The sequence below is a fragment of the Emydura macquarii genome, unplaced genomic scaffold (assembly GCF_026122565.2).
Source record: "Emydura macquarii macquarii isolate MOO-44397 ecotype Brisbane River unplaced genomic scaffold, CSIRO-AGI_Emac_v2 contig_2205, whole genome shotgun sequence".
NCBI lineage: Eukaryota > Metazoa > Chordata > Testudines > Chelidae > Emydura > Emydura macquarii.
Genome location: NW_027132342.1, coordinates 27,032,788 through 27,060,664, shown reverse-complemented (window position 1 = coordinate 27,060,664; position 27,877 = coordinate 27,032,788). Strand labels below are relative to the sequence as shown.

Genomic DNA, 27,877 nt, shown 5'->3' with positions numbered 1-27,877 from the left:
ATGGGGAGAGCTGAAAGTAATTTAAGAAACCAACCATCATTTGTGACTACATTACACAAGCAATAGCAACAAAATGTTTCTCGGTGGGGAAATTAGCTGAAGTATTTCAGAGGCACGTTAACTATAAAGAAAATTGCTTGCATTAAGATCACTATTTTGAAGACGTTCATCTGCTTTTTCTCCTTGCTCCCTGATTATCTGTCTTTGATAACAATCACTCTACAGCAGTCTCAAAGAAAAACTAGTTTCACTACAACCAGGGAATAAATAGAGTAGTAGAGAATTGGAGGGGAGCCTGTTTTTGTTTTAAAAGGGGGAAAAATATAGAAAATGACAAATTTCTTAATAGAATACTTCTCAACACTTTCCATGGGTCATCAATGACCTCTTAAAACTTACCATGAAAGTTTAAGCCTTTAAAAAATGTACTGTATGTTGATTTGGCAATTTCAAAGTTGGGACAAAATATAGAAGCTTACCAAAATAAGGTACTAAATTTCTTCCTTTAAATAACAAAACCATTTTTGTAATCTTCCTCTATATTTAACATGCCAGGCAACTAGTTTTATGTTTGATATGCTGTAATTTGTAAATAAAATAGGTTGGGTTTGAAATAAAGTTTCAGCCTTCACTCTTAATTTTCTTTCCCTTATTGGTCAAAGTCAGATGTTTAGGGTTAGTTTATGTATTTTTTGTGGTTCAATATGTCTAATTCACACACTATTAAAATAGTTGCTTTTCATTTTAATTTTTTTCTCTAAGCCTGAGACAATAAAAACTTGCAATTTTTCAGTATTTCATCCATGTACCAAAAGATATCCTTAAAATTCAACTTGTGGATTCACTGCGTAAAGAACACTAAAACATGAAATTTACAAATAAATTATGTATATACTTTTAAAAAACAAACTTAAAATTGCTTATGTGAAAAATATTAAACTTTGCAAATATCTATTGCAAATGTTTATTGCCATGCATTCCAAGATTTCTTCCTGTAAAGATTATACTGTATGCACATTTGAAGGTCTTTTGCTCTTAAAACTACACAATATATTTTTGGCCAGAGATTATCCATACGAGGATAAATATCATTAAGAAAAAATTCCTTCCTGTACTGTTTAATCAAGGATTATGTTTTGTTTTTGAGATTATTTTAAATTTACAGATATGAGCATTTCAAGCTTTATTTGTAGATTCCAAAGCCAGTGACCACTGTGATCATCTAATCTGACTCGATGTATAACACAGGCTATAGAATTTCCCCAAATAATTCCTAGAGCATATCTTTTAGAGAACATACAATCTTGATTTTAAAATCACCAGGAATGGAGAATTCACCATAACCCTTAGTAATTGTTCCAGTGATTAATTACTCTCACTGTTAAAAATGTATGCATAATTTTCAGCCTGAATTTGTCTTGGTTCAATTTCTAGCCATTGGATCTGATGGATTAAAGAGCCCATTATTATGTATTTGTTCCCTGTACTGATAAACAGTAATCAAATCAACCCTTAACCTCTCTGTGTTTAAACTAAATAGACTCAAGGAGCTCAGTCACTATAAGGCATGGCTTTTAATCCTTTGTCATTCTCTTGTCTCTTCTCTGAATCCTCTCCAATTTATCAACATCCTTTAATTATGGACAGTGGAACTGGATGCAGTATTCTAGCAGCAGTTCAAATAAAGAGGTGAAATAACCTTTCTACACCTACTCAAGATTCTTCTGTTTGTGCATCCCAGGATTACGTTAGTCCAGTGTGTTACACCGGGAGCTCATGTTCAGCTCACTATCAACCACACCCCCAAAATATTTTTCAGAGTCACTGCTTTATTGGTAGAGTCCCCCATCCTGTAAATATGACCCACATTCTTTGTTCATAGATGTACTTTTACATTTAGCTGTATTAAAATACGTATTGTTTGCTTGTGCCCAGTTTACCAAGCATTCAGATCAGTACTGAGTCAGATGCAGTACCGCGTCAAATGCCTTACAGAAGTCTTAAGTATAGTACATCAACACAACTGTCTTTATCAACCAAACTTTGTAATCTTATCAAAAAAAGATACCAACCTAGTTTGTCAGGATCTATTTTCCACAAACTAATATTGATTGACATTAATTATAAAACTTAAACAAATCACCTCCTTATTGTCCTTAACTCTCCTGGCTCTAGCTTTCTTCTTGTGGCCCTTTGCCTCCCTTATCTATTTTCTACAGTTACTAGCTTCTGATGTATTTTCCTTACTATCAACTTCCCCTTTCTTTCATATTACTATTTTTTTATAGCTGCCTTCACTTCCCCTCTAAACCAACATTTTTTTTTTTAACCAATAGTCATCTTCCTCGATTGTGGCTTTTGGGGCATCTAGTGAAGTTTTCTTAAACAATTTTCAATTATCATTTACATTTTTTGGATTTAAATTCTTCCTTCCAGCTGATTTTGGCTCAAAATTGTTTTCAGCTTTGTGTATCTGGCCCTGTTAAAGCAACAACTATATATCACTGGTCTGGACTTTATTCTGTTTGCAAATGTCATGACCACCTGTACCTAAGGTACCATTAACTTTTATCTAGCAAGAAGACGTCCAATACAGAATTCCCAACGCATTTTGAGTTAGAAAATTAATCTGTAATATTAGAAATTCCAAGATGTTTTAATATTGGCAGCATGAGACCTCTAGCATATATCACTCAAACTGAAGTCCCCCAGGATCATGTAGCTTTTTTCTCTACACTTTATAGATAAGTGTGTAAGGAGCCAGTCATCCTAAGCCCTAGTATGATTTGCTAGACACCAGCTAGTATCCATCTTCTGCTTCATTTGTTAGGACACTGATCCATAAGCATTCAATATAATTTTCTCCCAAGTGACTTGGGAACAGGTAATGCCATTTTTGACAGAGCGCCACTCCCTTCTCCTTTTTCCCATTTGATCCTTTTTAAATAGGTTATAATCATTGATTTTTTTTTTCATTCCAATCATGATAATCGTCCCACCAGATTTCAGTAATACCACCTAGATCAAATTTATGCTTATAAATGAGCAATTCTAGTTCCTCCTGTTTATTACCCAGGCTCCTGACATTGGTGTATAGGCAATTCATGAATTTCTTCTCTTCATGTCCTTTGGTTCCTTGATTAATTTTGTTCTCAATATCTCAGTCTTGTACTGAGCACTCATATTTTCCCTCTTTTTACCCTCTTCTTTTATTAATTTAACACTCACCTGACTACTCTAGCCAGTCTGTCCCTGAGAAGATAGATCCCCCTTCCACTGAGGAGGAGGCCATCCATACTATACAGTCCTCTCTTTACCTAGAAGGTGAACTAGTGTTCCACAAAACCAAAACTCTTCACCCTATATTACTTACCTTGCTAGTGGTTTATTTCCAGAATCTTGTACCTTCTGTCTTCCTTTGCTTGTGGGATAGCAAAGATCTCAGAGAAGATTGTTTGGATGTTAGTCTTCTTCAGCACACTTCTGTGTTTCCTAAAGTCATTTATCATCTGCGAGATACTACATATCGGCACTAATGACATGGGATATCACCAGTGGATTCTTTCCTGTCAAATGTCAAAAGCCTATCCAATCTTAGTCATGTCTTGTGTGTTGGCTCCTGGAAGGCACCACACCACACCGCCCTCTCGTCTGCCTGTCCCTTGCAGAATGTTCTTTTGATTCTTCTGACTTTTGAATCCCCAGCTAAGATCATCTGTCTTCCTTGGATGGTTGAAACATGCTTTGTAGACAGACTTGATTTTGTACCGGTTGGGCCAACCTGCTATCCATTCCCATAGAACAGCTGTATATTGAGAGTTATCTTCCACGGTTTCTGCCATGAGGACCTGGTGTTGATTGAAAACTCCTACCAGCATGGAATTCCTCCTGGTCCTCTTCTCTGGTGGCCACAGCCTACCCATTTTTTTCTGTCTTCAGCCATGTAGAAAACCGCTGAGACCACAGTGGCTAAATAATGAAAGGTGATAGGAGCTGGGAGATGCAATCCAGGATCTCCCATCTCCCAGGTGGGTGCCCAGCCTCTGGATTATGGACTCATTCTCGGTTGCTTGCTCTGTTTTTCTGGCCCAATAAGTGTTCCACAGCGGATACTTACTTAAATAGTATTTCGGCCAGAGCAAGAAAGAGAGAAACTGTAGTCCAACATCCTAGGGGGCTGCCCTGAGCACAAGAGACCCCTGGGTTCAGTCCCCCAGTTCCTATCACTTTCATTAGTTAGCCACTGTAGAACAGCTTCAGCAGGAAAGATTGAAGGAGTCCCACACCACGGTGCTTGAGAGCATTTGTCTGAGTTGGGGCAGAAACCTGCTTAAATCCTTTCTCCCCTCTGACAGAAAATGGGTCACCCACATCCCAAGTGAGCGTTCTAATCATTGGGCTAAAGTTATAAGGTGAGTACCACCTCCAGCCATTTTGAATAGGATCTGATCCCATAAGAGTGTTCAGAGGCCACCTATCGGACCAGGCTCTATGCATGACTTAGGCAGCTGAATACCTATCTTCCCTAAGTCTGTGACTTGCCCTGGGGTTTAGATGTGAGATAACCATTGGACACCTAGAGGGAGGCAGCAGCGCTTGCGCCCAGAGGCAGAAACAGTCACCTATGGAACTTCTACCCTGAAAACTGAGGTGCTGAGTGAGTTTAGGCACCTACAGAGTTTGGCTGGGGTTTCGCGGATCACACTGGAACCTAAAATAGAGACTTAAGTGCATAAGTACCTTTGAGGATTTGGGCCTAAGCTCTTTGGGGCAAAGATGATGGGTAAAATCCTGGCACAACTGAAGTCAGTGGGAGTTTTACCATTGACTTTAATGGTGCCAGGATTTTGCCCTATTAATTTGTCTCTTCTGTGAAGTGCCTGAGACACACTTGGGCACTATACAATAAATCAAAGGAATCATTTGCTTTGTGCCAATGTAGGGGCACAAGTCCAGTCAGACGTTCAATTTTTGAATTTTCAAATGTATATACATTTAAGTACAGTTGTCAAGTTCCTGGTGATGTGACTTTGCAGGTCTTGGTGTCTGGTCACCACAGGCCTGGATAATGTAATTCCTTATGTTCTGTATACATCTGAGAGAAACAAGCAGTCCACCAGAAAAAGCAGGAAATCATGAAGAGAGGCTTTCAGAGACCATGAGGCTCTGCTTCGAAGAGTGATTGTATAAATGGATCCTGAGGTTCCTTCGTCTTCCATGATTGTGTTGGCTTTGCTCTGTTTACAAGTATTGCATTTCCTCACTGCCAGCCCTACAAACTCTCCCTGGGCTCTGAAAACCTGACAAACATCTCAGGTGCACTTTGGGTATAACTATAATACACCTCTTCCGGATCGCTGGTATTGATGCACAGGAAGAAAGAACTTGTTCATCTGTGTGGCTGTCTAGTGTATTTTATTGAGGTAATGTGTAAATGATATATTGGTACACCAGTTTGAGTCAAGTAGTAGCGGTTTTGTTAATCTCAATATCTATATCCTTGAAAAAACTGACAAATCTGTACATGTATGGGAGGCAAAAGCATTCACCCATGTTTAAAGAAGTGCTGGAGTAAGATGCTATTTAGCCATTATTTTAAAGTAATTCAAATGTCTCCCATTGAAATCATCCCAGATAATAGGATTGCCACTTCTTCAGAGGCTGACTATTCAAATATTCTTTTAGACTTGCTAATAGACAGCCTCTCCAGCAATGCTACCTAAGTGATAAAATATACATTAACCCTTTTTAAACACTTCTCAAACCCAGTATACCTTGACCCTTGCCTTTTAGTTTGTAATGTGTCCAGAGTCCACATAAAGTATTAACTTTGCTGTAAGCCATGCATCAGTCAAAAGGTTGAAGCAAAAAAGGGTTGGATTTTTTTTTTTGGTCAGACTTATCCCCAAAATGCAAAATACCCCTAGCATATGCAGTGTACTACCTCTAACCAATAATACTTTGGTTTATATATTCTTAGCCTTGTCGCAAATATTTCCTGGATACAGTCTCCAACAAATAGCTGAGAAAAGTTTCCATAAACAACTTCAAATATGCTTAATTGTGTATGAGCGATTTAAACTGTATATACAATTCAGATCTGCAAAACAAGGTGGCAAAATTTTCAGGAGCAGCTGCAGCAGCTGCTATTTTTGTTTCTTAAAGGAGAATCGTCAGCACATCGAGCAGATGGTAGCAGGCTTGCTGTGACTGCCTACATCTTCAAGGCAACACATTCTGGCAATACAGCCACTCTTTTCTTTTATCACTATTGCAGTCCCTAGAAATAATATGCGATGCAAACTGAATTTAAAAAGTAAATTTGGGTTATAAAAAGCAAGCACCTATCATCACTCAAGCACGCATGATGTTTGACATCTACCCTGACTCAGAAGAAAGTTCTTTTATGATATGTGACAAGAAATTACATTAAATCACACTAGTGGATTTATGGATCAAAGGCTCCTGTATTTTAAGTATTACATTTTCAAATATCCAGATAAATCAGGCTCTTGAAAGACAGATGTTCATATTTAATAAGATATTAACAACAAGAAAATATTAGTTTGCATATGGCATGTGAAGTACAGTAAATACAATGTAAAAATACCAATGTATTTGTTGTTGAGATGGGTCCTACCTTACCAATATTTCTCTTATAGGGGAAAGATTTTTTCATTTGTTTTAAGTTTGATGCAGCTGTTCAAATGAGTGCAAAGTAGGTTAACCGTGTATAATACTCTATACATTACAGCTAAATGTATGGTACTTCCATGAGGTTTGGCTGAGCACACGCTTGGTGGTGGAAGTCAATACCTCTACTGAGTAATGAGTCTAAATGTTTCTGTTACTTAATCTGTTGGAGTTTTTGTAAGTAGATTTTTTAAAAACAGTAATAAGATCCATTTGGACTAAATGTTAATTGTTTAGAGAAACTTGTAGTGATAGACCAAAAACCAAAAAAACCGAACGTAGGCCTAAGACCCAATCCTGTGTACTTCTGAGCACCTTCAATTCCCATTAAAGTCCACAAATGCTAAGCAAGCGCAGTACCTCACAGGATCAAACCCAACAGGTATTACAATGATAGTTCACAGAATATAAATTGATGGATAGTGCAACTAACCTACTTGACCCATGTTCAAATATGAAACACAATATTATCCAGTTGCACAGGAGCAAAAAGAATGCAATAAACAGTATTACTACAAGAGGTCCTATTTTTTTTTAGCACTTAAGAGTTTTACATCTTCAAAGAATTATACAAACAATACATAATGTAATGATCAGAAAACAGGAAATTACATACAACCTTCTAATTAAGGAACAAGCAATTGGCAAGGTTTTTTGAAAGCTTACCCCCTTGTGTGCTATTATGAGATCATATTTATTAAAGTCATGTAGCATGTAGGTAAGGAATCCTATGGGAGAATCCTTGTTACTAATTTTTTCCAGATATGTATCAGGCTAAACACCACATATTGTTTTCTGCTTCCAAATGAGGAGTTTACAAGCCAGGATGTATTCTGGATACAAGTCAGCTTCAATGAAAATTCTCTTCACATATATAAGCTTCCCATCAAAATCACTTATTCAAAGTTTGGAATGGGTTTCTGTGGTGTGGAAACTGGTCACAGTTTTTGTTGAATGTGGCTCTAAAAATTTAGTGAGAAAAGGAAGGCAAGGTATACCTTTTATTAGATCAACTTTTGTTGATCTAAAGAAGAGCTCTGTGTAATCTTGAAAGCTTGTGCTCTCACTAACAGAAGTTGGTGCAATAAAACATATTCCTTCACCCACCTTGTCACTAATATCCTAGGACCAACATGGCTACAACACTGCATGGTCTAAAAAGTTAACAGGACACTAGAAGAGTTTAAAATAGGAAGTTTAGAATGTTTGTTGAATATCTTAGGGAGAGTCCAAGAAGCTGGCTAACTAATTTCGCTTAGAGAAACACACATACCCCAGAAGCAACTATTTTTGTAATGGAATTTTGTACTAACAGAGGTAAAAATGTCTTGCTGAAAACAGGTTTTTCAGTATAAGACACTCACCATCTAGCAAAAATATCTTATTTAAAACTGGGCATTCTAACTATTTAATCTAATCTATTAGCAGTATCAAGTAGCCTGAAAATAGAATTTTGAAACAGCAGTGGAGAGCCATGCCTTCCAGAACAATTTTCTTGTTATATGTGGTATTTATGTTTAATACTGTTGCAGAAGCCAATTTAAGATGTTTATTCCCTGGCACCGTATTAGTCAATAGGAAACGCTGAAGGGGGATCTAAAAACAGAGTATGGAGGCTAAATTGATTTGCAGTGTTACTAGAAAAAGGAAGAACTATCAAAAGACTGGGAAATTGCTTTCTCTTGGCCCAACCATTTTGGTAGTCTATAACTGAAGAGTAACCCCAAATTGCTTCTTGCGGCCTTGATCCTGCAACTATATCTCAGAGGCAGACTAATGAGCCCAAGCAAAACCCTATTGACTTCAGCCCTAGCAGTATCAAAAAAGAGAAACCATGGCCATGCATAGAATTTTTTACCTTACTGGAGCTGAAGGCCTGTAACCATAGGAAAGGTACCACCAAGTATCCCTGTGCAGGGGTAGAAAAATCCCACCATCAGCTACTCCATACAGGGTGTGTATGAAGATTTTGCTACTGCCTGCTCTGTCTACTCCCTCCCCAGGGTGAGATGAAAATTCCATTGCTGGTTAAGAAGTTGAGGAGTGTCTGCCTCAGTGGGCTATGTCTCAAGACAAGATGGCTGTTGTAAGGAGGCAGCAGGGTGTAGATGTAGTGCAGCTTCCCAGCCATTGCCCAAGAGCACCATCACAATCTTGTTCCCATACCAATCACAAAACACTATGGTGATTTGGCACAAAGAAAGGTGAGAAATATATATGGAATTTGAAAATGGGCAATAAGCTAAAAATAACTGAGTAGAAATAATAAATGGAGAAGGCCTATGCAAACAAATGGAAAGGTGGCAAGGTTTCAGAACTAGAAAAGGTTTCAAAATAACTTACAACTGAAAGGAAACAATGGTTAAAATGAAAAAATTAAGAACTAACCGTGGCCAGCTAAAGAAGCAGTTAGGGATTTTATATAGAATATATATACATGTATTACAAACAAGCAAAAGCCAACCACACAAACCCAGTGAAACTAACCAAAGATATCAGTCAACACTCTGATCCTTTGGTTTGTACGCTATATCCCTTTCTCATACCTCCATCTCCTTCAGGCCCTCCAGGAGTCCCTTGCAGGTGCACACTCAAGCCTGCAGAGTTTCACTGATTGTGTAATGGGACTCCATGTGGACACTGGAGTCTCCCTGCACAGATCTAGTTTCAAGTTCTGGTTCTTTGATTGTCAGCTATGTGGGACAGGAACATTGTCTCCCTAAGTGCTTGTACAACACCTACCACACTTTGGATATTAGTTAGTATACATAATATATTAATATCACACTAGTCTATGGGCAATTGTGCTTGGAGGACAGACTACTGCTGCTAACAGCAGCTGTGCATCATTGGAATCCAGAAGAGAAAGTGCTAGATATAATAAGTCTTGAGAAGTTTTGGGGGAATAGGAGCCAAGAGAGACCAAATGGGTTGGGTTGAGAGAGACAGACTTGCAGAGAAAGCCAGCTTCTTTTTAGCCAGTCAAGATACAAAGAATGGACAAGAACAGGCATTGCCCCATCCTCTCATTCACAGACTTGGAGATGCAGTCGAGCCACATTCATGCATCATCACTTCCCTCTCCTTCCCTTCCATGCCTTATCAGGTGTAACCCTTTCAATACTAAAATGCAGACACAATCTTCCCACTTTCCAGTGTGCATAACTATTTCAGTGCCACAACTCCTCCTCCCATTGCTTGGGAAACAATAAGCATTCAATAAAACTTTTTTTTAAATAAGGAAATTCCCAGCATTTGTGGTGGTTAGGTTTTTTTTGTTTTATTTTAAGACAAGGTTGCTAAATTATTCTTCACCCACAAAAACAGTTGTGAAAGAACATTGCTTATGAAAAAACTGAACACCCCAAAGTGAAAAATGGATTCTCATTATAATCACTTTGTAAATTTAGTAATACCGAACCAACAATTGAATAGAGAGCCTTAGCTCTATCTCAGTTTAAAAGGGGGCAGTCTGAGTTAAAAGTCACATGTTATGAGGAAACTTTTTGTCTTGCCTGTGGATTCAATCCTACAATACAGAAGGGGGCTGAGCTGTGCACATGCAATTGCAGGATCACTGACAATCCTGCAAAGACACATGTGCTTAACTTCATGTGCTGAATAGCCTCATTATAGTCAGTGGGACCACTCACAGTGAGTAAAGTGAAGCAGGTGTGTGAGTCTTGCACAACTGGAGCCTGTATTGCTAATAATGACCCCTTATATTTTTAAAACTGACAAAGAATCTTAAAAACCCAATTAACTTTTCATCTTCTTTGTTTACTTTTTCGAATTTCACTCAATTTAGAAATCGAGTCAGTTTCATCTTTCTTTATAGCCCTTTTAATTTGTATGTTTTCAGTGCTGCAGTATCTGAGCTGTAAGCACTGTAGAAAGATGTTTATTCCAGTGGAAATTGTTTTTTAAACAAAAAAATATAGCAACATTTGTAATGAAGATTCTGCAAAATCTAAACATTGAGCCGAACTGTTCCCTTCCAATGGACTTTTGATATTATACTTCAATAGATATTATAGATTAAAACTACATGACTGTATTTTAATGCATGTGCAATATGGGGCCGAGTTAAGGTTACATGTTCTAATGTTTGGACCCACCCACCCCCCTGGTCTCTCTGATGCCCTGGGGCTGCCAGGCTACAAGAGCACCGCGCACCAAGGAAAACGCCTGGGGCGGGCAGGGAGTGCGACGTTCTCACGTGACACGGCACGTTCCAGGGCGCCGCTCTCAACACTGACGGCTGCCGCGCGCCTTAGGGCGAAACCACTCGCCCTCCACAGCCCCGGGCGCTGCGCTGCCCTGCCGCCCGCGGCGCTCCGCCCCGTGAGGAAAGATGGGGGCGGGGCGTTTCCGGCCCGGCCCGTTTTGCCTTCAACAAAGATGGTGCCGCCGGGCGGCCGCCTGTGTAAGTCCCCGGCTCTCCGGCTGTAAGTAACGGCCGGCCGGCCGCCCGGCAGAAGGTGGGCTCGCCTCGCTCCCCGCCGCCTGTTCCGGGCGCTGGGCTGGCTGTGCACGCGCCGCCCCGCCCCGCCGGGCTCGTCAGCCTGGGTTTTGTGATCGCTGCCCCCTGCCTGTCCCACGCCGCACGGGCTGGCGGTGGGAGAGCAATCCGGGCACGTGCCTGCGCGCGCACACTCCCCCCTCCCCCCCACCTCCTGTAGCCGAGCTCGTCCCCCCACCCCCGCAGCAGCTCCCGGGCTGCGGACAGATGCTCCTACCGGCTCCCTTGGCAGTGATCCGGCGGTGGGTGGCTTTGAGGCGGGTGGAGACAGCCGCAGCGCTGCTGGGATTGGTTTCTGGTGCTGCTGACCCGGCTGTCGGGTTAGCACGGGAGGCTACAGCGCCCTGCGCGCCGCAGGGGATTCGATTCACTCTTACCCAGCTGCCGTAGCTAAGGGCTTTGCCCTGCCAGTTTTACAGACACACCGGAGTGAAAAAGTCTGATGTGTAGCAGTGTAATTTGTTGGTGGAGTCCCGTGTTACTAGAGTTACATTACCAGCCACCCTCCCCCTGTCCTCAGAGCCCCGGGACAGTCCCACTTCCAGCAGGAAAGCTATACAGTTCAGGTGGCATTCTGGTGTCCTGTGTATTCACGCCGTGTCTGAGACAGTAGCAGCATAGATTGATGCCATGAAAACCCAAATGTCTCCCTACAGCTCTATGACATGATCACTTTATGCTAGAGGACTAATGGGGAGCGGTGGGAATCCCAAATCCTACTTGCTGGATTAGGTAAACTACAGAAAATACTAGACCTGCAGTATCAGTAAGTATGAATGGCAGTAGCCAATCTATTTGTTCTCTATTGTAATAGATGCATCTGTTTTCTGAAGTATCTATTTATAACTTCTGAATTGTGAATCTGTCTAGCTTGTGGAGCACTTTCCAACTGAAAAAGCTGGGAAACACCATCCACACCTGACAGGTTAATGAGGCCTTTTGGAGTTAATGGCTCATATCATGCCTGCCTACTAGGCACTAACTTCCCTACTGAAACCTGCCAAGAGTCATAGGGATCCAATCCAAATTATTATCGACTGGGGGAGAAACCAGTTAATGTAATAGCTATTAAATGTGGGGAAAAAACAGAGTGTTTATTTCAAAGGTTAAATAAATGGGTGTTAGAAAGCTATTCAGAGCCAGATTTTCAACTTTCACTTTTTGGTGTGCTTCCACATTAATGTATACATGCAAACACTGATTGCCCCTGTGTCTATGGTGATACCTATGTGCAAGTCAGGACTATGCAAGTGCAACTGAGTTTGTGAATGGTTCTTAAAGTCTGGTCCTAAAATAAAAAATCACAAATATTTAGAAATATTTGGGAACATTTTGGCTTTACTGTAACTTTGGCCTTCTTGCTTGGTGTGATAGGGAGGATCTGGTGTTTCATCTCTCTCGTTCTCCTCCACCATCACTCCTACAATTTTTTTTTCCCTTAAAAAAAAAAAAAATCCTCTGGCTTCATCTTGCATCCCTTCCAGGTAGCAGTTACAGTAGATTGAAACAATAGGGGGAGCTTTCACTGCAACAGTCAGGAGGGGGAAACAAGTGGGTGGGGTAGGGGGAGAGTTTGTCTCTGCTTTTAGCTGAGCTCTATCTTTAAACTCTCATCCCAGGTTGATTTCACCTCAGTATCATGGTAAGTCTCCAGGTCTGTTGCTTGGTGCCCTGTCCTCACCTCAAGTATCTAGATCTTGGGAGTTTTCTTCCCAGCCTGAACAGCCCTGGAAGACACTGTGGTTTTTAAATGATACTTCAATACCACAGGGGTGGTTGGTCCTTTGTAAATATCTAAGATAAGTACACACTTCACTCCACCCCCTCCCCCAGCAGCTCTTGGCAAACATCAAGGCTGCTCATCAGTGCAATCTTGGCTCCTCTAATCTCTTAGGAACTGCCTGAGTGGCCTTGACTTTCTGGAAGGGAGCCATGGAGGAGGGGAGTTGTGAAATGTTATATACTGGAAAGATGGGTGTGTGGCCAGAAGAGTTCAACTGAGGTTGAGGAGAGGAAATGAGAGCAGCACTTGCTTTTCCTTCTCTCAGGAAACAGTAAACTCAATGCAAAAACTGTTTTTCATATGGGAAGTACAATGTTAATCATTCAAATCTTTTGTGTTTCTGGGGCATCAGCAGTGTTTCTAATGGGTGTCTTGTATTGTGTGTAAATCCAACTAATTAAAAACAACTAATTATATTATTTTTAATACAAGATGAGCTATTTCAGAGACTGAAAAGAGCCCGAGTCTTTCCTTTAAAATCCCTTCACAGCGAGTCTGTCTTGCCCTACTTCCCAGTTTTTCACTTCCTGCAAAAATAAAAAAAGATTTATTGAGAAACATTCTATTTTAACCTTGAGAATGCAGTCCTGCAAGTTACTCTTACTACACCCCAGTGCCAAGGATCTTACAGGATTGTATTCTTAATGCTTCAGTTCTGCTCCCATTTAAGTCTATGTCAAACACACATTGACGTCAGCAAATGACGGATCAGGTCCCAAATTCATGGCTTCATGTGCAATTTGAGAGGCAAGAAATCAACTGCCTGCTGAGGCTGTACTGAAAATGAAATCCCACTAGAAAAGAAGATGGCTGAGCAGCGATATATGGTTCCCACTTTGGCTGATCTTAGTTTGGTTTTCTTTTTAAACACTTTGAACAATACAATAGCTTTCTTTGATGTTAAAAACTGGAGAGTATTAATATCTTATGTGTCCTGCTTCATCTCTCCCATGCCTTGTGCCAGGATGGATGCCAGAGACAAGCAGGTTCTGCGTTCCCTGCGGCTGGAGCTCTGCTCCGCGGTGCTGGTGGAGGGCCTCATCATTCACTATCTTTACCAGGAAGGCATTCTAACAGAAAACCATCTTCAAGAAATAAAGTCCCAAGCCACGAATCACAGAAAAACCATGATGCTTCTTGATATCCTTCCTACCAGAGGACCCAAGGCCTTTGAGACATTCTTGGATTCCTTACAGGAGTTTCCATGGGTGAGAGAGAAATTGGAGAGAACGCGTAAGGAAATGATGCCAGAAGATCCTGTAGGTAAGCTAGAATTATCACTGTGGTTTTGATGTTTGCTTTCATGTTAGCAATCAAGTAGCTGCACTGTCCTGACTATGTTGATACTGCCAATAATTCCATAGTTTGGGATGAGAGAGGCTGTGCCTGGTAGAGGTGATGCATGGTACCAATGGTAGGTCAGAGACCGTAGTTCTTGAAACAACCAAGTGAGAGAAGGTAATGCAGATCTTGTGGGATGAGCAGAGGTGAAGCTGGGTTCCTAGGTGCTGGTACATAGCCCAGCAAAGGGGAAAATGATACAGGCTTGGTGCAGGAGGAGCGGAATCTGGAGAATCCAGGCAGAGAAAGAGACACTAGACCTCCAGGCCACAAAAGGATTGTGCTGTAAGCTAAGGAATGGTGTTAACTAGCTGAAGAACAGATCTAGAAACCATCTCGTCAGCCAAGCATACAAGAGTCCACTCTGTTTTATATATAAATGTGTGTTTTATGTAGTTATGTGTAAGTTTTTTTTATAGGGGTTTTATTCTGTTGTTTTGTTCTAATGGATAGATGTTTGTTAAAAACTTTTGTTGCTTGATAAACTACTGGTGGCATCACAAATAGATGCCAAAGGTCTCTATTGACACACAAAAATAAGATAGTGTGACACAAGAGCAACTAAGAATGCAGCAGGTCTCAGTGAGACCAAATGTAAGTTAGGGCTTGTCTTCACTTACCTCCGAGATTCGGCGGCAGTCGACCAGAGTTAGGCAAGCTACGCAAAAAACTTGCGTAATTCCCGTCGACTTCTCTGCTTCTCTTCTGCATGCCGTCTTTACTGCACTGTGGTTTCCGTCGACACAGCGCTATGCCACTTGTGAAGGTGGTCTTAATATGTCGATTTCTGGATCGACTGAGCAGGTCTTCACTGACCGCTCAGTTGATCTAGAGAAATTGATCTGACAGTGGCGAATTCGCTGCCATCAGTGAAGACATAGAGTGAGTGTTAAGGGATGCTTCAAAATGTGATATTTTTGGGGGGTCTGATTCTCATTTACATTGATAGTGTAAGGGCGTGTAAAGTGAGTGTAAATGTAAGTTTATGCCAACTTGAAAGACCCTTTACACTCCCAAAGCTGTGTAAAATAGGTCTTAGTATAAATGGGACTCAGGCCTTCCATCTTAAATAGCTAGGACATGTCCCTCCTTCGCGCCCCCCAAACTTCCTGTCCATTGCTCAATTACAGCAGGAAAAGGAGCTGAGGGATGTCCTTAAAACTGGACAAATTTGTATTCTAATCCTTGATGTTCTGACACTTATATTTCCAAAACCTTCAACTTCCAGACTGAAATTTTCTAGGCTTCATCTTTGCTTGAAAGTGGTTTTATTAAATGTTTGTATGAAATTGTTCAATTATATTTTAAGCACAAGGAGAATGAATACATTCACTTTCCTCATCGTAAAAAGACTGAACAGCCAAAATGGCTGCGGTGTAAAGTTTAGCAGGGAATTAGTCCTCACTTCAGAGCACTGCTTTTGAGCATTCAGAGGGAAACTGGCCTTGATTTGACAGTGTTATGATTCATTGGGGAAAAAATGTTCTATGCATATAAGTTTTTGTACAAGATTTTGTCTCTAAACTTGTGAAGGTGTGTAGCTAAGGAAGGTTATGCAACAGGTGTGTACCCAGCTGATTTAGCTGCCCAGTGGTGGGTATTTAGTGAAGGTATTCAGTGAAGCTTCACATTCGCTGCTCATTTTACAAAGTGGAGTAATCGGAGGCAAAGCAAAAAATATTGTCCTTGTTTGCTGTGCACCTTCAACATAGGCTTGATCCAAAGGTAATAGAAGTTGGGTACATTTTGTACCTTGACACATTCCTTTTACGTCGTGTAAGGCAGCGTTTCTCAAAAGTGTGGCGTTTACTCCCCTGGGAGGAGGTGAAGGGCTAACTTGGTGGGTGGGGGCAGGGTGCAGAACAGTGGCTGGGCGAGTTTCTCTCATGGTGCCCTTCTAGCACAGTGGGTTTGAAGGAGGGAAGGGGTGCAATTGAAAAGTTTCAGGAGAACGAAGCCAAAGTTTGGAAATGAGGTAAGAGGGAAAGTACAAGGGACTACAAATGTGTAGTTTTGGGAGGGGGGAGTGAGGGGAAGGAATAATATAGGGTGGTGGTTGAAAAACATTATGTGATTACAGATTTTCACACTGGTGAAAGTGCATTGGTTCAGTGACATTAGCCCTGATTTCCACCTGTGTAAGTGATATAAGACTCAGACTCTGTGTAATGCATACTTACTAGGAAGTAGATTTTAGTGTGAATGTACAACTTTACGTTTGGTATCTCCTGATTTTATTTTTTGAGTCCTAAACTGCAAATTTAACCTTCTCTTATCATATTCCATCAAATATGTTTTGTTGGACCTATGTAGACACCGTTTTATGCTTCCTCTCTGGCTGCAGCAATGGCTTGATAACTTTCACCATTTTATTGAGAATAAAAACCATATATTATAGGTGGGCATGAGCTGCATGAGGCATAAGCACAGAGGATACCTGCAGTATTAAGCAATGTTGAAAAATAGCTCATTGAAAAATACATCTGACCCATCATGGTAATATTCTTTGTTTGCTGTAGATTAGTGGCATGTACATTTGTTACTTGTTAGTTTATCATCTGAATAATCTTTACAGTTAAATGCCTTGAGCCATCAAATATGTTCAGCTGCTTCTTGCAGTTTGATATTAGAAGGACCGTTGAAGATTTTTATTCTTTTTTTGGATTGTTTGTTCTGACAAAGTACATTGGTCACAAATTATTTACTATCTATGCACATTAAATAATTTGGTTTCAAGTGGTTGGCTCTACTTGATAATCCTGTTGCCAAACTTTGTGTGTAATCTAGAAAAGGGCTCCAGTCTAGATTAGCGTACCTTTTATTTTTATTGTAGCAACACAGAATGTGAAAATCAGATAGCAAGCAAATAATCATGTCTAATATCTGAGCTTGTACTGCAGGAGTCAGAGAAAAGAGCCTTAATAAGATACCTTAATAAGTGGCAGAGACCCCTAAATATGTTGCTAACTATGGTGACATCACCAGTAGTGCTGCTTGTATGCAAACAAAGATAGTTTGGCATGAAAGGCCTTGTTCTGTGTTTTTAAACAACAAACATTAATTTCTGTTCCACCTAAAAGCATAAGGAGGAAAAAACCCCTATGTTTGCCAAATGGAAAAGAGAGAATTGTTAAGGAAAAAAGTATTTTCCAAGCTCATTAAGTGGATATTAAGAATAATGAAGAATAGAATTATCCTATTTAAATTATATGACAGTATATACATTTAAATACTTGTACTGTTTAGAATTATAAACTTTAGCCTCATGTAGAACGGATTTTTAAGGAGTTTAAACACAGTTCCTGCTAAAATGATTTCTAACATGGTTGGGCTGGCCAATGTGGAACTCTTGAAGTAAAATTTTTAAATGTGGGTTTAAAATAGTATGAAATTATCCACAATGGTGGTTGGCCAAAGCATGTTAAAACTTGGAACACAGGGACCCTACTTAAACTGACTGTGGACATGGTTAAAAATCCAGCATGAATGGGTCAAAGAGTCGTTTACTGTTTACAGATGTGTGGATGATCAGGCTGGTTAGTGCTGCCACTGATGTATCTTGTGTCCATAGACTCAAGTCCAACAAAGCCTGTAAGCACATGTTTAACTTTAGGCACAGGAATAGTTTTCCCCAACTTAATGTTAAGCATGTGCTTAAGTGCTTTGCTGGATCAGCACCTATATTTCTCTGCCTTGCTTTCCCTGTCTGTAAAATGGGGATAATATCTTACATTGGTGTGAGGTTTAGTTTGTTGGTATTTTTAATGCACTTTGAAATCATAAGCTGAAAGTTGCTTTAGACATGCAGCATATATTATAGCTAATAACATGTTGCCTTAAATCTGTTATAAGAATTTTTAAAAGAAATTATATGTTTTTATTTGCCAGCTTCCTAGTTTACCCTTTCTGGCCTGAAACATGCATTCTTTTATTGTTAGGTAGTAAAGACAAAGGTAATAATAGAACAATTGAGTATTTTCCTGCATGATTCTTAGTCATGGAAGAGATTAGTTTTGTGGCCAAGGCACTGGACTGGCACTTGGGAGATGGGATTCCTACTCCAAGACTATGCCACATACAGTACTTTCTGCATAGTCCTGCTAAATCACTTGATTTCTCTGTGCCGCTGTTAAACCTTCTGTAAAATGGAGATAACAGCAGTTCCCTCCTCTCAGGGTATTCGCTAATGTTTGGGAGGCGCACAGATCCTATGGAGATTGGGGGGGACAAAGATAGAAGATTTAGTGAAATGTAAAAATGTTGAGGGAAAAACACCAGCAATAGCAAAATGCTCTGCAGAGCTCTGTGATCTATGGTTGTCTGAAGTTCTTAATATATTCTACTTAAGTGTTTGTGGTACAGCAATTCACATTGTTGGGCATTGCTTTGTTATACTAAGACCTTGAATGTTCTGATGAAACAGCATGTGTAATGTTGTCTTAATTATTTTCATTCTTTGAAACTTCAGTTGTAATAATTTTGAAGTATAGAAAAAAGAAAATACTTTAAACTGACAGACTGAATCAGTTCAGTTAGGCCAGGCGTTCTCAAACTTTTTTTTTGCTGGGAGCCCCTTTGAAAATATTTCAGACTGTGACTGCTCCCCTCCGCCCCCCTTCCCCCCCCCCCCCAAAAGCGATGACCCTGCATGCTATGCCATCCTCCCTCATGTCATGCCACGCCACCCTCACTTCTGCACTGCTGCTGGGGGTAGTGCTGCCTTCAGAGCACCTGGCCAGCAGCCGCTGCTCTCTGGCCACCCAGCTCTGAAGGGCTCTGGCTGTCAGCCTTACACAGGGCTTACAGCCGCAGCAGCCCGATCATGTGTGGGGGCTGAGAGCTCATGCCCTCCCTCCCTGCCACGCCCCCCGCCCCACCTCCCCCTTGTAATAACCTCGCTTCCCCTTGAGGGGTCCCAACCCCCAGTTTGAGAACTCCTGAATTAAACTGTGATTCAACAGGGTGTTTAGGCATGTGCTTAACTTTAAGCATGTGAATAGCTCCATTGCAGTCAATAGGACGCCTCCTCCTTCAAGTTAAAGTACGAATTTAAGTGCTCTTCTGCATCAAGGCCATAGTAGACAAGATCCTTAGCCAACTCCTTTCAAAGTCAATAGAAAGTCTCTCATTGACTTCTGTGGGAGCATTATCAGCTATGAATCGTTGCTAATTTGTTTGAGAGAATCCATCTAGAATGAAAAGAATCTGCAGTATGTGTTAACATTTTTTTACACACTGATAATTTGTGTGTTGAAATTCATTTATGGACTAAACCCTTATTTATATGAGAGAAATTGACTTATGGAAGTAGTCCCACTGAAGTCAGGATTTACCTGGATTTGGTTGGACCAAGCCACATCACTCCAGTCTGTGCAGATCTAGTTGGAGCCTGTTGGCAACTAATAATTTGTTCCTTGAAGGCAGGTTGAATTTCACAGCTGATCAAGATTTGTTGCTGATCATATTTAAGATTGCTAAATTCAGTGTACCATTCTTCCAGCATCCAAAGAAGGGAAAAAAGTGAACCTTGTTAAATGTCTTCCTAAGCAGAACTCTGAATCATTCAACATTTTTGTTTCACTAAATCAACCTCATTTTATCTTTGACTCAGGAAATGCATTCTGGTGGTTTCATGGTCATTAAAAAAGTGCCGCTTCAATTGCTGTGAAGTTGTTTTCTTATTTTTCCCCTTTCTAAGTAAAGAGATAACTTTCACAGGAATTTTAAAAGAACAACATAAATACTATAACATTGTAGTGAGGTTTTCCAGAAGCCTTATAACTATGCTCTAGTCTAGTGGACTGAGCAGCTATGGAATGGAAACCAGGAGTTTGAGTTTTATACAAGAGTCTCTGCCACTGACTCATCGTGTAGCATTGGGCAAATCACTCTGAGCCAAATTATGTAGTGACTCATGACTCCTATAACTCACTGTGGTATTATTGGCGTAGCCACACAGAATTTGGCCTTATATGTCTCAGTTTGGTCATTGGTAAATAAATGCAAAAATATTTGCAATACCCCTGAGTTTTAATAGCATAAAGGAGTCACTGATTTTAAAAAACTACAATTCTGCTTGGAAATATTCTACCTACTAATGTTAGAAGAAACAGTGAAAGGTCCCAATCCTACAGCTGCATGAGGGGAAGTGGGGGGAATCCCCACTGTATGCATGATTGGGATTGGGAGTATAAGATTGCTAGAACTGAAAGAGATGAGAGGAACAGTATAGCCTTCTCTACTTAGCCCACTCTGTCTGTTTACTTTGGGCATTTGAAGCACTTTGTATATAGTCAGTTTCCCTGTGTGGTTGGGTGCCTCTGTTTTTTGTGAATATATCACATGGAAACGGGACAAAGAAACACTTTTTTAAATGGGAAGGCATGATTGTAGATCATGCAGAGATTGAGAGTCATGTAGTTGGAGTAAGGTACGTGTAATTTGCTAAGTTGGTGGTGTGCATTTCTTGTTTGTAAAGTAGCCAGTGGGAAGTAATTCATCCTGTGCGGAACACCAGCACAGGGTTTATACATCATTTAAACACTCAAGGAGTGAATTTCCCCCTTTGGATTATAAAAACCACTATCGTGCTAAGTATTAATGACAATCTAGCAGGGCTATTTTGTAAGAAAAGGTTCTTTTTTTCTACTGTGGACAATGTTATGGCTTTGTCAGAAGTGTAAATCTTCTATATAATGTTTATGATTCTTATGAAAGGCTGCAGCTGTTGGCAGCAAAATGTAATTCTTTCTAAGAACAGCAATCCATTACCCGATGTGTGTTTATATAGACTGGAAAATGCATGTTAGGGAGGGGATTTGTTTGTTTGATGAAATGTTTTTGTATTCTGGTTTCTGTTCAGGAATTTCTTCTCCTTATTAATTTTTTTCTATATTCTAGATGTTTGTGTAAAAGTATACATTTCTAAAATCTCTTTTAATCCACCTCTTTAGTTTGGATTTTGTTTTTTTCCTGGAAAAACACAGCATTTCAAAAAAGAGAGAAGTCTGAGGTATAAATGTGGCTGTTGGAATAGTGGAGCAGCAATTGCTAACCTGCTTTATTGGCTTATGTTAGTTCATTTTGGGGATGAAGTCAGATAGAATCAACCTGACAGGGCATTGTGCTTTTTGCCACTGATAAGCGAGAGGTATTTTCTAATGCATGGTCAGTTTGTTGAGGTGTATGATCAGCAAATTGTGTTTGGGTCTTGTCTATTTGGATGTATGTTTTTCTTTTGAATTGCAGTTTTGTCCTGTGTAGAATGTGTCTTTGTATGTGCTTAGAGTTTTGAATAAAGCATATACATTTTCAAAAAACAAATTTGTTGCTGATAAAGAGCTTACCCAGCTCTACTTAAAGTTCATTCTCCCCATCAGAGCTGTGCTTGGGTCACACAGTTTGGGAGAATTCCAGTTCAGGACCAGTCACATTTTGGCTTTGTCAGGTTTGTCTTCTCTCCTTACCTTCTGTGGGTTATTGTTGCTGCCCTGCTTTGGCCCACCCACAGTGTAGTCAGAAAACAGGGTTGGTCTTTCTCTTCATTGCCCATCTTGAGATCATAGGCAGTTTCCTTCTCTCTCTGACAGTCAGTAAAGTGGTGGGGACACTAGTGTGTGTATTTGCTCTCTCTTCTTTCTCCCCTGCCTCTCCTCTTAATTGCATGGTCAGGTGGCAGCAGGGATGTTTGTTTCTGTTTCCTCCCAGATATTTGAGGAAGGTGGTGGGCTTTGGCAGATCAAGGAGCACTTTGCTTAGTGCTAGACAGTAGTGCCTGAGGGCTGTAGGAAATGCCCTGCCCCTCTAGTGAGGGGATCAAGTGTACTCTTGTGAGAGCACTTCCCTACCTCTTCTCCACATTTCTCCCCCACCCCACCCCCGAAAGTCAGATATGACATTCAGGCTTTCTCTCTGATTCTGACTGCAGTGAAATCTGGGAAGTCTGACATTACAATTTGTGCATGCACTCCATAAACATTTGTCATGACATGGACAGGTGATTGACTTTCTTAGTGCTGCAGGATGTTCCATGTGAATCATGTTTCAATTTAATATGAGAGTACAAATTTATGACCTTTTTTTGTAGCTAAAGGAATATTTGTTTTGTAGCTTATGTTTTACGTAGTTTTAATAACCAGCTGTGTTTTGTATTTGCTTCTCACTTTGAGAAGCCTAGAGCATTAACAGCACCTATAAGAGCTTAAAGAGTGAAGATGTAACCATACTTGGTCAACCACTGAGAAACACATACAAATGATAGTTGGGGATGGGAGGGGGGAATGATGGATTGTTTGTAATGAAGTAAATTTAGTGATGAAGAAGGGTCCAGTTTGACTCCCCTGGAGACTGAAGGCCTTTATTTATATAGCTTGGGCAACAACAATGCAAGCTTCCCGGACCTGTTCTATCGTCATACTTTGACTTTGCCCTGGAGGGTTCTCTTTCAGGATGAGAAGGAGGGCATTTACAGAGTGCCATTGTAGTCAATGGGAGTCGGATAAGGACCTAACACTTCAATCCAGAGTTTAATTGATGTAGAAAATAGGAAATATTTTTGGCTAATGAATGTGGTAGCCTTGCCTGTAAACACAAGCTGTCTTGGTACCAGCTTTCTGCCTCCCAAAACATGTTGCTATGCATATCTGTACGGAGGCAGTGCTATTGCAACAACACAAAAAGTTTGCTTCTGTTAAATTTAAGTACCAATACTCTCCACCCAAACTATTGCACAGTGCTTTTCCCCCTCCTTATCAGGTATATCCATTTCTAAATAGCTTGCAGATTGTATTACCTGTAATTTTCCATCAGACTGTGTTTTCATAATACTGTCTTTTGTGTCCTTTTTCCTTCTTAGTTTTCACCAAAGCTGTTGGACATAAGGTGAAAAACTCATGCCAGAATCTTGTTTTATTTCAAACAAATATAGGTCTTTATGAACCTGGGAATCCATTGTTTACTGTTGCCAGCTTCTTTGTTGCACTTGTTTTCCAGACCCTGTTAAAGACCAGCCATTGAAAACAATTTGGACAAATGACAACAATTAATTTTTTTTTAAACTAGAGATTAAATCCTGTTTAACCACCTGCTCTTATAGACTGATTAAGAAAGCAATTGAGCCTGAACAGCTTGGAAAAGTCATTTTGTTTTAGGCTCACACACTGCCACACCTTTGATATTAATATCTGCCCCGTACAGGTCAGTGTGACCCAGACAACTCCATGCCCATGACTTTCTGGAATTTCTTTCATGGAATTTGTATTCCCAAGTATTGAATATTTTCCTTTGTAAAAGCCACCTATTTGTTTCCAGCTCCTTCTGAATTGCTGTGGGGCGCCATCTGATAATGATTTTCATCTTTGTTTGTATTCCCACTGCTGAGAGAACATCTGTTGTCTTTTTAAGGAATGAAGAAATACGTTCAGCTTGAAAACTATGAAATGTTGTGAATGTTCGTCAGTTTTTTTCAAAGCAAATTCATCTTGTGTGTATGAAAATTCAGGGGTATTCCAAAGCCTACTGAAGCCAATGAAAAGACTCCCAACTCCTTCAACAGATATTGAGTCCAAGCCCTTAAGGCAGATGAAAAGTGTTGCATGTCCTGGGATGAAATCCTGGCTCCATTGAAGTCAGTGACCAAAGTCCTATTGACTTCACTAGGGCCAGGACAGCCCAGGCTACCTCACACCGTCATGTCAACGTGCCATCTTGACCCTGCATGTGGAAAGACCATCTCTAAGGGTTTTCATAGTGTAGTCTCCATACCCATTCAATATTTGCCCTCTCTGCTGAAGCTGCCAACAATGATGTGACACTTGCCTCTGAGAAGTGGACTGAGGCCAGAACTCATTTGACACAGGTCACCAAGCCCCCGTAAGACAGTGTAGTAACTGTTGGTCATTACAGACCTGGGCCCCAATCCTGCAGTGCAGCGTGCTCTCATGTGCAACCCACCTCTGTTACTACTCTTTCTGGTTCTTGTCTATTTATTTTTAATTCATTTGGTTATATATCTGCAATCAAGAATCAGAACAGATACCTCAGTCGCCCCAGGATTTGATTGCAGTTTATCCTGTTAGTAGTCTCAATGGTTTATATGCAAGGCTTTTTAAACCAATCATTATCTATTTGGCAGTGACTATGTAAACAGAATACCTATCTTGTTGCTTCTATGAGTCATTGTTCTGATGGATTGTTGGTTTTTTCTTTTCTTTGAATTTTCTTTCTGATTCTTCTTTGTCTGTAAATAAATTTCTATCCACTCGTGCTGACACATCGCCAAGCAGTTATACGTGTACTTTGCAAAGGACTCTTAATTCGTAACATTGAGAGCAGAAGATAAGCTGCTTTTCAGTGTTCCTTCATATTTGCCTTTTAGGAGAGCAGCTGGTTTGATTTTGTTTTGAATTTTTTTTTAAGGAATCAGTGGTAAAACAATGGGGCTGACGGGAATAAAATGCCATTAATGCACCTCCTATTCTGAATGTTCTTTAATCTCTGCATTTAACCACCTCAAGTGGGATTTTCAGGTTGCTCAGAGTTGGCCTAAATCTGCTCCCATTAAGGTCAGTGGTAAAACTCCCATTGACTTCAGCAGGGGCATAGTTAGGCCAACACTGAGTGCTTTTGGAAATCTCACTCTTCTTTTGTAATTTAGAGTGTGTTGAGATATTTAATGAACAGTCAAGTTCTTATCTCTTCCTCCATATCCACAGCTATATGTTATGCCACATTTGATATGAGGGGGTGAAGGGACATAGGCTATGGCAGGTATGGGATGAATTAACCAAGCAGCCAGTCAGCTCTGCACTTTTCTAACCAGCTCTAGTAGCAAGCAAGCCTCATCAATAGCAGGCAGCTGATTCTCTAAGTAACAACATATAACTCCCCAGGGAAACAGCTGCAGGAAAAAGAGGGGTGGAGCTGAGAGGAGAACCACAGTATTTTCCTTACTTGCTGTTTGAAGAAAGCTTCTACATATACATTTATTTGCTATGGTTGATGAGAAACTGTTGTTTTAAGTTGGCTATTTAAAGGGGCAGGACATGTTATTTACATTTACTCTACTGTTTTAAATGAAACAAATCACACAGCTGTGTATTCCATTTCTGCCACATCCTGCATGGGATTATTGCCCCTTTCTTATTCTCTAGTAGTGATGGTTATAGTTAAGGTTGCAAACCTCTTTTTATTTAATCTCCTTATTTCACATGCTCATAACGATTGGAAAGGTTCACCTTTGGGGCATTTTAGTTTTAAAAGCAAGCTAAGTTTTTAAAAACAATGTTTTATGTTGTTAGGGGGAGCTCGTAATTAGTTTTCCTAATAAAAAGACCCTGATCTTACATTTAGATCCACTAGCACTGACCCTATAACTGTGCGGTTACATTTACAGCAAGCTATACAATTCAGCGTGGAAGGATTAGATTATCACTAAATGTCGGTAAATGTCTATTTCACAATGCACACACCAACCCATGAAAAAATATTACAATATTAATCCAAATTTACAGATAGACAAAACAAGAAAAAAAATGCTGCTTGAGAATGTATAAGAATTTGATTTAAGGAGATTTACTTGGTATGTTTTGATATGTGATGTTGACAATTTGTGTTTTAACAGTTATAAAAGCTTTAACTTTTTGAATCTCAGCGTCTGCTGTCATTAAATAACTATTGTCTGATCCCCCCATAATTTACTGCAACTATGAAAATTTAAAGTGACAAAAATAAAAGCAGCCTAAATATTGATATTATCCATGAAAATTTAAAAAAAAAAAATCAAATTCTGCCAAACCTGCTTTTAACCTTTAGTCCAGTATTTGGGGTACTCACCTGGGATGTGGAAGGCCCCCAGTTCAGTTCCTCCCTCCACCTGCTGAGAGAGGATTTAAACAGGGCTGTGCCACCTCTCAGATGACTGCCCTAACCCTAGGCTATAGAGTCATTCTAACTTTTTCTCTGGCCCAAATAATACTTAATTATTTTATTATTCAGTTAAAATGGAACAACTTCAACAGAAGAGACTGATGAAGCACCGCATCAGACTATTCCAATGGTTCCCAACCTGGGGTCCTTGGGGGGGGGTGCCAAATATCACAGAGGGTCTGAGGTTTCAGTAATATTGAGGTCATTTAGCCCCCTGAGCTCCGTGCCAGGTGCAGACCCCCTGAGTTCCATGCTGGCTGGAGCGGAGCAGCAGCGCCCCGGAGGGAGCAGCAGCCCTGAGCTCAGTGGTTTGAGCAGTCACTGGAAAGGTGGCAGATCACTGTTTAAATTTCTTCTCCTTGGGCTGAGAGGGGACTTAAACTGGGAGGTCTCCCACATCCTGTGTGAGCATGCCTACCAGACTGTGCCTTACACATGATTTAGTAATTGAATATCTTTCCCCAGCTGTGAATCAGGGGGTTAGGCAGGAAATATCAGAATTGGGGGGGGTTAGGCAGGAGATAGATGCCTGGACTCCTAAAGAGAGGCAGCAGTGCTCGTAGTCAGATGCAGAAACCTAGGGAACTTGTACTTCAAAAATGTAGGTGCTGAGCGACCTTAGGCACCTATGGGGTTAGATGGCAGCTGAGCAGGAGTTTTGTGGATCACAGTGGAGCCTAAAAATGGGGCTTATTTAGGTACCTAAGTAGCACTGGGATATGTCTACACAGCAGCTAGACACCCGCAACTGGCCCATGCCAGTCAACTCAGGCTTACGGGGCCCAGGCTGCAGGGCTGTTTCATTGCTGTGTAGACTTCTGGGCTTGGGCTGGAGCCCAGGGTCTAGGACCTGTGAGGTGGGAGGATCGCAGAGCTGGGGCTTCAGCCTGTGTCCATAAGTCTACACAGCAGTGAAACAGCCCTGCAGCCAGGAGTCCTGTGAGCATGGGCCAGCTGCAGGTTTTTCTTTGCTGTGTAGAAATTGAGACACAAACCTCATGTCTTCCTTAGTATTATCCTTATTTTACAAACATACCTAACAGGAAGATTTATTGAGGTTTTGATTAATCAGTTAATGTTTGTCTAGCACGTAGATGATGCAAAGCACTGTGAATACATACGAAATTGAGCTGGTAGCCAAACCGAAACACACGATTGCAAATTGCTTTGCCAATTTTTTTTCTGTTTTGGTGAAAACTCATTTTGAAGGAGACTTTTTGAACAACTGTAAGATTAAGTAGTATTTTAAATAGTATAAAATAAAGTATATTTTAGAGTCAGCATCCTATTATTTAGACATCCTAAAGAAATCTAGGCTGTACTTCTAAAGACACAGTGACTGTATATACTTTGTCAATGTTTTAAAAACCAGTATTACTACAACTAATAAGGTAATCTTTGGGTATATTTTTATATATAGCTACAAATCTCTTGTTCTGTGAACTTGTTTAAACAAGAAATAATTCAGACTTGCTGTTTTTTTTCTTGAACCATAATTTAACATCTAAAAATGTTTTATTAGGAATCAGAATGCAATTGGCAGTGACTGTTAAGTCAGTTTGGTTGTACATGCTAAGAGACACATCTGTGAAAGCAGAATTCTAAAGGACGCT

General features: G+C 40.4%; 1 protein-coding gene across 2 annotated transcripts in view; it reads left to right on the top strand.

Annotated features, from left to right (window-relative positions):
- The first annotated feature begins 10,991 nt into the window (after positions 1–10,991).
- CRADD (CASP2 and RIPK1 domain containing adaptor with death domain) overlaps positions 10,992–27,877 on the top strand; it is a 100,664-nt gene continuing 83,778 nt past the window's right edge. The window contains exons 1-3 of one of the 2 annotated variants that reach the window (XM_067559817.1): positions 10,992–11,119; positions 11,872–11,981; positions 13,963–14,261. In XM_067559817.1, coding sequence (XP_067415918.1) covers positions 13,964–14,261 — 298 coding nt within the window. In that variant the 5' untranslated portion in view covers positions 10,992–11,119; positions 11,872–11,981; position 13,963. Of the gene's footprint in view, positions 11,175–11,871; positions 11,982–13,962; positions 14,262–27,877 lie in introns of both variants that reach the window. The other variant, XM_067559816.1, reaches the window with a different exon arrangement.